A 13,258-nucleotide genomic window follows, 5' to 3' on the forward strand; every position below is an offset into this window, starting at 1 on the left:
TGTCGTGCTGATCCTAAAATACATCTTGTGTTTGGACGCTTTAGAGTGAAGGCATTTAACCCGTGGGATAACAATTATTATTCAACGTGTAACTGTCAAATAGACACAAGGGCGGATCCAGGGTTTTTTGAAGGGGGGGGTCTCGGGGGGGTAAATTTTGTGGGCAAAGGAATCCCAGTCGCATTTTTACCATTGGAAGCCCATTTGACCTCAGGAATGACAGGGGGGTCGCTACCCCCCCCGACCCTCCCCCTGGATCCGCCCTTGAGACATCTACAATATAAAAATAAAAAAGTGATGAAGATGAATCAACACTATAGAAGCTGATCTTTTTAATTTGATTATCCATAGACATAGCAGCTTCCAACCCACAGTACCTTTTTTTTAATATAAAAATAATGCTAATAAAATCGAAGGAAATGTGATTGATTGAAGCTAAAACGTTTTGGACAAACTAACGTGCGAAATTTGAATATGTAGTAATTACATCTAGAAAACAAGTAAACTCTCAACTTCTTTCCTCACTTCAAATCAAACATTTCATTTCTGATCTGTGACTTAATCGTCTACGTCATCTTTGATATTGCCTACGTCATCTCGAGCCTCATTGTCGGTGTCATCTCTGACATCGTCTATGTCATGTATTACTTCATTGTGTACGTCATCTCTGACATCACTGCTTACGTCATTTATGACTTCATTGTCTGCGACATCTCTGGCTTTATCATCAGCGTCATCCGTCGCGCCATTTTGAACTTCTTGCACGTAATTTTGCGAGTCATTGACAACGTTATCATGTTCCATAGTTCGCGGCGGACAGACTGTAACTGTAGGATCGGTCTGGTATTCTGAGATAACGGGGGCAGGTCTAAAATGGTGCAAGAAAGCCACCTTATCGAGTAAACAAGACGGTTTAAAAATAAATATTTTTATTTAAATGTCTAGTCGTTCTAATGCCGGTGGGGGGGGGGGGGGGGGGGGGTACTACGCCAGAATTTGGGTAAGGGTGTTCCGCTGGGATTCTGAAAGGGGTATCCTGTTTATGACAACAAAAAAAACAAATTTGTAGACCCTGTTAATGACAAAAGATATAATTAATTGCACTGAGTTCCCGTTTCAATTATCATGTCATCTCGCGTATCGTTTTTTTTACCGACCATAATAACCAGTTTCCGTCAATACGAAAGTAGAAACCCTGAATATGACAGGAAACTCAGGAAGAACTTGGAACTTAAGTGAAATTTCTGGATTGGGACACTTTTCACTAACACACACTACAACTACATTCAATGTCCTATGAACACAGCGCTCAAATCGCATGTTGATTTTTACGTAGGGAGGAAACCGGAGAACCCGGAGTAGACCCTAGTAGCATAGGAGAGAACAACACATCAGACCAACTCTATTCACATGTGACGACCGAAAATACACACACGCACACACCGCATGCATGTATATAACCAACGGCCCGATCAGCTGGACTTATAGCGGTGAGGTGAAAGACGACGTGTTATTTCTCAATTGACACGGTTTTCTTTGTTATTCACAAGGCTTTATTTTTGTTATAACCCTCATTATAAATGCGAGGTCAATATATAGTTATTAACCCGGTTAATAACTATATATAGACCGTTCGCATTTATAATGAGCAACATTTGATAGAAAACCTTCTCAATTGATAAATAAAATACTTAATTACCTCGAACTTCGGCAATAAGCCTATACATCCCTCGGGCCTGCGGCGATGTATATGGCTTATTGCCGAGGTTCGAGGTAATTAACTCTAACTTAGCAGTGTACACCACCCATACTACCCAATTGCCCTATTTCACTATGACGTCACATCAAAACAATCTATTGTTTAAACGCAAAGGATCATGGTCGTCGGAGGGGGTCAAATCAACGCAAATTCACCGAAAATTATTCTAAAACCCGCATCAATCCACGAAGAGAAGTAGAATAGCCAGCAAACGCTCAGAATATTTTTTAGTACATATAAACACATATTATATCTGAAAACCAGGCCATTTTAGATTAAACTGTTTCGCTAGGAGAAAATTTTGTTGAATTTTCTATTGGATTTCGCGATTCTATCCCCCACATGAACAAGCAGTGACGTCATAGTGAAATAGGGCAATATCGATACTTGGTTTAATGTGCTCATCTTTAGACCTAACTTTCAAGTACCTTAATATGCTGTCTGTTTAACCTGCTGAGCGTTTCTTTGTCGAAACCATATGCAATGGCGTTGAGAACACCTGCAAACACACAACATAATTTGCAATACTTCATGCATGCAATACCTCGTGATCTCACAGAATATTGGTGTAGTTGTTGGGTGGAATCTCCCTTGCTCCAGGTTGTTCGGTTTCCCTCCACCCACAAAACTAAAAACAAGCTAAAAGCCAATTAGATCGGCCCAGATGTTGTTTCAGGGTTTGATCTTTGATTTAGCCGTGCCCTGATTTAAATCAGCCCAGAGTTTGTTTCGGGGTTTGATCTGTGAGTAAGCCGTACCCTGACTTAAATAAGCCCAAAGGTTATTGCAGGTTTCGATCTGTGAGTTAGCCATGCCCTGACTTAGATCAGCCCAGAGGTTGTTTCAGACTTCGATCTGTGACGTCAGTTACCGTACTCTGACTTAGATCAGTGTAGAGGTTGTTTCAAGATTCTGTGTGTTAGCCGTGCACTGACTTAGATCAGCCCAGAGGTCGTTTCAGGGTTTATTCTGTGAGCCGAAGCGGTGCCCTGACTTTAATTAGCCCAGTTGTCGTTTCAGGGTTTGACAAGAATCATGATTACAGTTTTGCATGGCTTACCGCCAAGGGGATTGAATATCACATGTAACAACAGCAAAGGGAAACTTGGTGTTGCAGTCGTCACGTTGTAAATCCTGAAAACAAAACTTCGATTAGATGCAAATTTTGTAGAATGCTGAGGGTGTATAATCTTTACTTGCCGGGTTTTTTGCCACATCACAAAGGTCATCCAAATTAATAGGATTTTTACGCAATGCTTGCGAATAAGTCATGACTCATCTCCATGAAATCCAGGGACAGGGTAACAAGATGATTCTTAATCCTTACCTGTGTATTAAAGGGCATATTGAAATAACCAAATAGATGCAGGGGTACGCCATCAATGGCCTGACTTTCCTTTTCAACGACTCCTAAAAATGCAGATGAAAAGTGACATTGTTTAAAGGAAAATAGAACATAGAAGGTGTGCTAAGATAGCCAAGTTAGGGCATTGTTCCTGTACTATATAATGTCATGGTCAGTTAAACCTGGCTGCTGTCGTAAATCTCTAGATTTCTTCATGCATGGATACCCTTAACATGAATATCAGGCTCTCTTGAGGAAAGGGGGAGGCGGAACTCGAAAAGAGGAATGAATACGAGAGCCTGACACAAGCACATATCGGCGCTTGTATCATTTTGAGATCTACAGTCATACATATATTTTTTGCGAACGTAATTATTAAATGTTATCAATATTATATATATAATTTATATATTGTCAATATTTTCACCAAGAGAGCCTGATACTCAGATTAACATACCCTTAGTCGCTGTTGATCAACATTGTACATTCCCGTCCATTCCCTTTCCTGCAGCAAACAAACAGCACACATTAGTTAATAGAAGGAATACACCTTTTTACCTTGGCCTAATATTAATGTTCTCCAATTTTAGATTACGTGTGTATTAAGATAACCGTGAACACCTAAAATATATCTGGAATGTAAGACATCGTTTTCTAACCAATCACTTGAGACAGTTAATTAGAAATGAATTCTCGCATGCGATTGGTCGAAACATGATGTTTAACATTCCAGACATATTTTAGGTGTTCACGGTTTTCTTAACATATTAATAATTAGTTTGTAATATGTAAATGTAATCATAATAATTAATTTTGTAACTAACACTAATTGTAGATTATTGTGCGAAATATATTAAATTGAATTGTCATTCCCTAGAGTATCATTCATGAATATTAAGGACGATGCCTACTATTGTGCACGCGCACACGTACTGCGCATCTACATTTGAGGAATTCCAAATTTTATTATTCGAAGGCGTACGAAACAAATCGTTTATTTTCAATGAAAGTTAAAGCAGAAAACGATTTTAAGTAACCCAGGCTTGTGAAAGAGATAATTTGCTAAGGTTCAATTATATTATTGACAAAGAATCATAAGGGAGCCTTAAGGGCACAAGTTTTGAAAAAATGGTAGACTTAGTTCTAAAAAATCAAACTAGGGACCGACACTGCGCCAAAGATAAAGAAGACAGTAGACCTGGTGAGATGGTTTGGAAGTAATGTTTTCCAAGTTCAAAACCTCTTTGGATAAAGACTTTTTGTTTGAATGCATGGTATCTAAACAGAGTAAGTTATCTAATGGAAAAAGAGCAAAACGACTATCCTAACTTTATATGTTATGATTTATGGCACAGAAAGAAAAACAGAGGGAAATACGATTAGTTAGATATATTAAAAACCATGGACAATTTGTCATAGTTGAATGGAAATATAAAGTCGATGTGTTATATAATAACTTTATTAGTGTCTCTAATCTTCTAGCCGGGCACAAGTGCCCTACTAATCGGGGAGACAAAGGTAAATTTGTTAAAGGTAAATTTGGTCAGCATTTGTGGCATAAACGCACCTTTTTTCTGTAGGTATAAAAGATGTAGCCATATACTATGAACAAGATGGTGATGATGATAAACAAAGGAACATACCACCTGCAGGTGAATGAAAATGAACACTGGTAAGAGAACCGAATATTAGCAATCTCCTGAAGGGCAGTAAAACAGTAATATTTCCGAATTCCGTGCCTACAGGTTGACAAACCCTCGCGGTCCCAGTGATGAACCTTGAAGAATCCCATAATGGCAATTCAACTAATTTCTATTCCTAGTATACGCTTATATCAAATATAGAAAATCTTAAGCTTTCAAATGAGGAAAGGTGAGCAAATGATAGTTCCCTTTCAAGTTTTATAGTAATTATACCATTTGCTCTCCCAGGCTACTAGACCATACGATATCCCTAGAATACTTCATAAACGTTACCAAAACGTTTGACCTTTTGATAAGGGTTCTCAGGTTCTCTTTCCTCCACAAAACATTCATACTCTACTGCGGTGAATTAGCCACGTTTTACAGCCCAGAGGTCATTTCTGAGTTTGATCAAAGGGAGTTGTCTCAAAGCAACTTCATCTTTCTACTTACATCATGAATCTCCAAACTGTACTGTTGGAACTGTCTCGTGGTATCCAGCTGTGGACACGATAAATGCATTGTATTAGGGTGGTTTTAATAATGACTAATGAGGGAGCTCTGCCGAAGCCTAAGGGGAAGGTTAGTGTCGGCCCCTAGACCGTAGATTATTGTATTAATCCCTTGCTATGATCAGCAAACTCAAAAGTTTTGATTGAGACGTACGCCGATGGCTTTGAACGCATACTCACTCCTTACCATTTGGGATGCGTTTAGTAAAACTAAACGGAACGTGCATCATTAATCTTAAATAACTCGCAGCCGTTCCTATTGTCGTCACGGGAGAAACTACCCGTAGATTATCAAAGGCGGATTTATACACGCTACGATTTGTCGACCCAATTCGAATGTCTGCCAGTATCACATATCACATTATCACCCGAACTTCAACAATCGGCCTGACACGAAAACAACTGCTGTTGCAGTGCAAAAGATTTTTGTAAATCGGGCCATTTCAATCTGATATTATTTGTTTATTAATCGGGTACTTAATTACACGTATGACATGCCTCCCGATAGACTCCCACACTGGCAGACATGCGAATCGGGCCGACGAATCGTAGCGTGTAAAACCGCTTTAACCCTAGGTTGTTTTTGCCTCTTTCAATTTAGCTAAATTTTCGGGTTCTTCGAAAGTAGTTGGTTGTTGTAGCGCTACGTATTCTTTAATGTCAAGACGCAGGCGTTTGACAAAATGATGAAGCCATTCTGAGGATGGTAAAAATTCAGTCTACTACATTTCTGTTTAATGTCAATAGTATAGATACTCAATTTTTCTCCTTCTCTTTGCTTTCGTTAATTGAGAATTTGTCGAAATCTCAAATTATAGAAGCCGTCGATGCGAATTGATGTTCTAAGGCTTTAGTATAAGTCGATCAAGGGCTAAGTCATTCCTGTGAGGTAGTGAATTAAACCAAATGCTAGCTACTCCCTTCAAATATGATGGCAAGGCTCTAGATTGTTTCTCAGGCTGCCATCCGCAAATTTCGGCAGTACGAGTATAGTTATTAACAAAACTACGCACATTTCCACTCTCCTCCCCCTTGAATGTTGGGAAATTGAAAATTCCTCTCATACTGAAAGACTCTTGGCAAGAGCAATGTAATGCTGCCATTCTCTGTTCATGATCTTCTCTTTCCAATCTTAAATGGTCTAATTGTCTTTCTAGCGCTTCTTCCATTTCTCTTACTGAATCTAGCGTACGCGGCGAAGATAAGTTTTTGTTTTCAACAGACTCTTCTTGTTCAAAGAGGCGTTGTTCCTCTTCCAAACGAACTGTCCGATCTATACCCAATGGTCTACTATGCTCGAAATGTTCAGGAATTACAAATTACAAATAACACACAGACAAATTAAGGTTAAATCGTCAAGCAAGGGAAACCCCCAGAAAATAATTTTCCTTTTCCGGCTAATCCTATTGTTGATGTTCAACGCAGCAATAACAATGTCGTCACTGCAATCACAGCCTTGAACACCATCACCATCATTGTCGTGGTAGTCATACCAAAGCCGTGCCAAAGATGACACAAGTCACGAAGACCCACCAATTGACTCCTTTCTGGCTTTTGTTCTGATTTGTAAATTCATCACTGATGCTACCTTAACTGACACATATGGAATGACTTACTCAACGATACACGAAGACTGCTCTAACCTAGGTTTAAACGATTCATGAAAACCTTCTTATTATGTTGAAAAACGTTTGTTGAATTTATATCATGTTAAAATCAAAAGAACAATTTAATACATATTCATTGTTAAACTTTTTTTTAGTTAGTACTTATTCCTGACAAAGAGCGCCAGGAGGTGCAGCAACTGGCTAACCAGGGGGGGAGGCATGTTATGCCACAGTTTTGATATGTTTTAACCTTCTTTATCAAAGTGCTGTGTGATCTAATTAATTAGGTTTTTTTTATAGCATTTAGTCGTTTGGTTAAATAGTGATTCGTGCTAGGGCCGAACCAACGGTTTAAAGTTACATTTACATTGAGGATTATGGACAAGATCAATTTATAGCTTTCACGAACTTTGTCATGGCCAGAGTTATTATTGTATTCAAGTTAATTTAGCATTTCGTGTATGACGCATTTGTAATTCATTGATCGATATTACAATCCGGTGAGATTATTGACGCACAGAGAACTGTTTAGGTTAGTGCCCGGAATAGGGAGTTCTTTCCTGTACGCAGCTGTTTTAGATCACCCTTCTCCTTAATTGGCAAATGTTTATGTTAAATTAGTTCATCACAGGAAGTTCTGCTTGGGTCATGCCTCACTTAAATAAGGCTTCAAAAACCTTCGCACTAAGAATTAAAATACAAACAAAGTAGAAGAGCAGAAGAAGAACACAATTAAAAAACGAATCAATAAAGTTCTTGGAAGGTAAAACCCTGCCTCGAAGATCCTCTGTACTAACAATGCAAATGGAATAAACCAGCGAACGTTAATATGCGCATGCTGCCATACGTTTATATGATTGAATCAACAGTGGAGACGGTGAAGTCACCATGGATACCTGGCCAAACTTTACTGTTCGCATTTGCAGTTGCCTAATCGACAAGCGGGTATGACAATAACTTACCACCAAGGTCCTGCAGGTCCGTAATGATCATCAATAAGAGGGAGAAAAGATATGGCGAGAGAGACGCCCCAGCATATGACATGGTACCACCTGACGTGCACAAACACAATACAGAGATAAGGTCTGTGAAAACTATCCAGGAATGAAGATATGAAAAAAATCTCTATAAAAACAATTTGAATTATCACTAGCATTAGTATGATCTCTTTCTCTATCATTATCCTGACATTATTATCATCACCATCATCGTCACCATCATCACCACCATCATCATCACTATCATCATCATTATTTTCATAATCATTATCATCACTATCATCGTCATCATCACCATTATCATCATCATCATAATTGTCATCATTACCGTAATCATCACCATCATCATCATCATCTTTATCATCATTACCTCCATCCTCATAATTATCATCACTATTATTATATCAATGTCATCCCACTCTCACCACCATCATCAACCTCCTTCTCCTCATCATCATCATCCTTATCATCACCTGCACCCTCATCATGACCCTGTCATGTTCATCATCGTCGTCGTCATGATCATCGTCGTCATCATCGTCATCATCATCCTTATCATCAACTGCACCCTTAGCATGACCCTGTCATGGTGATCATTGTCATCGTCGTTATCATCATCGTCATCCTTATCATCACCTGCACCCTCATCATGACCCTGTCATGACCATCATCGTCATCCTCCTTATCATCACTTGCACCCTCATCATGACCCTGTCATGATCATCATCGTCATCATCCTTATCATCACCTGCACCCTCATCATGACCCTGTCATGATCATCATCGTCATCATCATCCTTATCATCACTTGCACCCTCATCATGACCCTGTCATGATCATCATCGTCATCATCATCCTTATCATCACTTGCACCCTCATCATGACCCTGTCATGATCATCATCGTCATCATCCTTATCATCACCTGCACCCTCATCATGACCCTGTCATGATCATCATCGTCATCATCATCCTTATCATCACTTGCACCCTCATCATGACCCTGTCATGATCATCATCGTCATCATCATCCTTATCATCATGTTTTAAAGACTAATATTTTAGTCATGCAATACTCACTTCTCAAAATGACTAGTCTTTCGGTCCTTGATTAAATTCCAGTAGATATTGAATGTGATGCAGCACACCCAAAAAATGACACAGCGATCTACACCAACACGCGGATGAAAATAAAAGACCTCTTTTACTCGAATTCTTAAAGAAAGATCAACTTAAGCGCGTTCGCGGGCAAATATGTTTCCCATGCTTTCATCCTGAAACTTTGCACGGTGAATTAGGATTATGATAGAAACCCGATAAGCAAGTAAAAATGGTGGTCACCGAACTCACTGAGGATTGAGATGATATAATGCACTAGTGAGTTGTTTCCAACTACCCTACCCACCCCAGGGATATGTCGAGAGTTTACCCGGTAATTCAAGACGCTGACAAGGAATAACGCAGCCTCTAGGAACAAAAAACAAATAAAATTTGCTGCTCTTAGGTAATTATGTAAATTACTAAGTTGTACTAACCGAAGTAAGTGAGCCACCAGGCTTGTAACACACAAAAAGATCCTTTCTCTGGATGCAAGTCTCCCTGTATCAATAACAAAGATATTGATTAACAAGTTATGCACTAAAAGGGAAAAAAACCTCCCTCCCCCCAGCCCACCGCTTTATTTAGTAGCTCATCCCTAGTCAATCAATTCAATCAATGAACTTTATTTATCCACAGTAGACGGCTCAGCAAGCTGATCAGACATGCTGTGCAAACAAAAGATACAATTATGATAGAAACAATAAATAACAGACATCTAAACAATTATGAATACTATATAATGCTAAGAAATCTAATAATATATATGTGTGTATATAATGTATTCTAATTTTGTATATATCCTAAAGTTAAAATTAAAGTAAAAATTTAACATTCTAAATAAAATTACAATAAAATTGTACCACAGGTATTATACCGTGAGGTACTGGAACGAGACAGCGATAGCAACCAAGGGTAAGCTCATTATGGGGTAAGCTTTATTCTACTGACTTACCATAAAATACGAGATACATGACATGAAAGCTGCTACTGACAGCGCCAACAGGAGTCTCTAAACAATAAACACGAAATCCAATAGATATGTTGATAGGGAATTCTCGTTTTAATATTTTCCGAAGCTGAAAAGAATACAGTCAATTCAAAAATGTTGTCGACCAACACAAGCCTACGCGACTGGACCGAAAGGAACTCTGGGTAGCTATCATTGAAGCCGATTTGACTTAATTTTATCTGACTAGTTATGCCTGGTTTACAGTACGAACCTACGAATGCGAGCGGGAAGTGTCGAAGGAGACGTTCTTTTAATGCCTTCATGTTTTCGAAATTGTGAACTGAATCATAACTAAACCCGAAGACATGCATTTGATGGATTGTTTCTCGCCATTATTATCTTATTACTAGCGGGAACAATCAGAAATAGCGCAGCGCAACCGTGACGTCGTAAAAACGAAGACGAAGACAAAGGCGATATTCGGACAAACAAACTTACAAGTTTACTTTCAGCAGATAATTTTCACAGCCGATCGCAGTTGATCTTAGTTTACATGGGTTATTATTTTAACTTTAAGTAAAAATAATAAAATCGGTTCGTATAATCCTCGTAGCGGTTAAACAGAACGCAATGTTTATCAGTGCGCAGCGCTATTCAGAACGCGGAATATTTAACCGCTTCAGTGATTTTTACCCATATTCCTTTCGGTCCAGTCTATGAAGGGTGGCGTAATTTCGGAGAAAAACGAAAGAAGAAAATGTGACAAAATTCCAAAGTGGTTTTAAAGGAATATGAACAAGTGAATTGTGCCGAATTGAATTCTTTCAAAGTCATCTAGCATTCATTAGTGAAAAAAAAAGACAGCAAAGAAACATAATATTGCACATTAGAATACACGTCCACATTTTGGCGGAAACCACCCCTCATACCAGTCGTGTAGGCTTGAGCCGTATTGACTGCAGTAAAAAGCCAGTGATGCAAGTCAGCCCCACAAATCTATGCACCACGAAGTCGTTTAAATCTGCATAGAAATAATGCAGAATTAAAGATAGTTCCTGAGGACCTAACTGTGGAAGAACCCCCTGACCCTTGACTACAATTCCTCACTCAGTAACTGAGTCACTGGACATGTCAGGACCTGCCATTTCGGCGTAATATACCTATAAATAGCACTTATTATAGATTCGGGTGAATCAAACGAAGGGGAAACCCCTTGATAATTATTCGCTATAGTCAAAACAAAAAGTATTAAGAGTTTTAAAACTCGATTGTTTAAAGATCTTAAATCCCTAAACTTCACATAACAAATCAGTGCTTAGTTTTGGCCCATTTGGGTGGTTATGGGGTGATTTTGAGCTCTTAATTAGTACTGAACCGTTAGAGCAAGGCGAATTAAAGTGATTCTAAAAAAGGACTTCCTTACCTGCTCGAAGTATTTGTATTTTTCGAAAAGCCAGATGATAAAGATAATGAAGAAACTGAGATGAAAAACATCGTTGGTCAATCCGTTATTTAATATTGTACAATCTTAGTCTAAATCCAGGGATCATAGGTATCTTATTTCAAGCCTTTCATCACTCGAATTTCAGGGCAAACTTCCGCTGTTCGCAGTAACAATAACAATCATTTTGTGCCGTTTCGTACTATAACGTTTCACATTACAACCATGGTTACTCAGTTTTAACTTATTTTTATCATAAGTGGGTTTAGAAATAAGACAGTGTCCTGAGAAAAACGTCGGAATTGCCTTACCTTCCGATCATGGAGAGGCTTGCAATGGTTCGTTTTACGGCCACTATGGCATCCTATTTAATAGCAAGAAAAACATCATTGTTTCTAAGGTTTAAACGATTGTTACGGACATACAAGTTCTCTCGAAAGGTTTGAATACTTACACAGTGGCTTGGATTGTGCGGAAAGAGAGGACACTCTGTAGACATTATCACATTCACCAACAATTTGCACGATTCGTGCTAGGTTATGTGGATTGCGTGACAATAACGGTAAGTGATTATCGTGTCAACTCGTCTATACCGTGACCACAGGGAGCCCGCGCGCTTCAAAGCCCGTTTAGAAGAACCTATACGCAGCTGCTCCTCAAAAGTACCTAATTATCAAAAGAAAAATTCCTAAATGTCAAAACACTCCTATAAAATAAACATACAACTGAATTCGTGTTTTAGATTTAAAGAACACGAATAGCCGTATTTATCATTCATAAAAAAGAAGCCGTTCAACGACATTCAAATTGGAGGAAGCCGGAGTAACTAAGAATGGCTTGGACTTCTAATCTGACTCATTCAAGAGGATTGATATGAGATTTCAAATCATAGAAGGGAGACCCCCATTAGATCCAGAACAGCCAAAATCAAACTACTACATAGTACGACATGGGATCTCCTCGGGATCGCGTATACAATTCAAGTTCAACTAATTTCATTCAATCTTTCTTGTTTATCTTTGTCATAGAAACATCAATTCATCTTTAATGTGCATCATCAAAAACTGCTATCCAAGACTAATGTCTGATGTGAATTACAAATCAATCCAACTTCAGGAAGTGTGCTAACTGAGAGTCAATCAAGAACGTTTGTTATGACTCAGTAATGAGAAATAGGATAGAAACACCGTGGACTTGATAATAGTAAACAAATTAATAAATCCATCATATATGAATCCTACAGATTCGGGCCAGCCTCAAATTTCAGCAAATCATTCAAAACTACCCAGTTTCTCAACTTTTGCAACACATACACTTTTCGGTTAATGAATCCCCTTGTTCATTGGTGACTCGTTATTAACATTCGACGCTTTTACAATTTCCGCTTTTAGGTGGAACCAAACTAATCCGGAGCGAATTTTGGACAATTTTATTCCCTCTCCCTTCGCCAAACTATATTAACTGAATTTTTCATATAATGTGCTTGGATTATCCTAGATTCTTACAGTGTATTTTATTTTAAGATTTTTTAAACGTTTAGCCTAATAACGTTTAACCCGTAATACGGCCAAAAATCAAACAGTGCTATTTTTAGTTTTTTGGCTTTTTTCTCCTCATCATCAGGTACGATTTTTCTGAAATTTTCAGAATCTTATCATCTAGTACTATTGCAACCTGTGTATAAATTTGGAAGGAATGTCTTGGGCAGAAAAAAAATTATGGCGCCGCTTGAAAATTCAATCCAAAATTTGAAGCATGTAAGACATCGCGCTGTAGAAACATTAACATTGAATGGATTGCCTTGAAGTTCTCACTTATCTATTTCCAAGTATTGCGGACGAGCTTTACGAAAAATCAAATCAAAATC

At 38.4% G+C, this 13,258-nt stretch overlaps 1 protein-coding gene across 3 annotated transcripts; it reads right to left on the minus strand.

The window, feature by feature from the left end:
• Positions 1-315: 315 nt before the first annotated feature.
• LOC116305220 (uncharacterized) lies at positions 316-11,943 on the minus strand. Of its 3 annotated transcripts, none has more exons than XM_031715080.2 (14): positions 11,846-11,943; positions 11,703-11,755; positions 11,374-11,428; positions 9,954-10,010; positions 9,436-9,499; positions 8,981-9,068; positions 7,868-7,957; positions 5,240-5,287; positions 4,672-4,750; positions 3,562-3,609; positions 3,087-3,169; positions 2,820-2,893; positions 2,188-2,258; positions 316-891 (listed from the first exon to the last, which is right to left on the minus strand). In XM_031715080.2, the coding sequence occupies exons 1-14, from the start codon at positions 11,888-11,890 to the stop codon at positions 559-561; spliced, it is 1,188 nt and encodes a 395-aa protein (XP_031570940.2). In that variant the 5' UTR covers positions 11,891-11,943; the 3' UTR covers positions 316-558. The 3 variants fall into 3 exon arrangements, with proteins under 3 accessions (XP_031570940.2, XP_088886422.1, XP_031570943.2); XM_031715083.2 differs by having other exon boundaries at positions 648-868; XM_089030296.1 differs by lacking the exon at positions 11,374-11,428 and having other exon boundaries at positions 11,846-11,923.
• Positions 11,944-13,258: the final 1,315 nt, after the last annotated feature.

Source organism: Actinia tenebrosa, unplaced genomic scaffold (assembly GCF_029948245.1).
Source record: "Actinia tenebrosa isolate PJP-AT-01 unplaced genomic scaffold, QUT_ActTen_1.0 PGA_scaffold0__85_contigs__length_37466705, whole genome shotgun sequence".
Taxonomy (NCBI): domain Eukaryota; kingdom Metazoa; phylum Cnidaria; class Anthozoa; order Actiniaria; family Actiniidae; genus Actinia; species Actinia tenebrosa.

What these genes read in the sequence shown, in the direction of transcription:
- LOC116305220 (XM_031715080.2), bottom strand. Translation starts at nt 11,890, where the DNA reads ATGTCTACAGAGTGTCCTCTCTTTCCGCACAATCCAAGCCACTGT. An exon ending in AATACAAATACTTCGAGCAG is followed by an intron (nt 10,011 to 11,373) that starts GTAAGGAAGTCC and finishes TTTATTGTTTAG; the next exon opens with AGACTCCTGTTGGCGCTGTC. An exon ending in GGACCTGCAGGACCTTGGTG is followed by an intron (nt 5,288 to 7,867) that starts GTAAGTTATTGT and finishes TCGTGTCCACAG; the next exon opens with CTGGATACCACGAGACAGTT.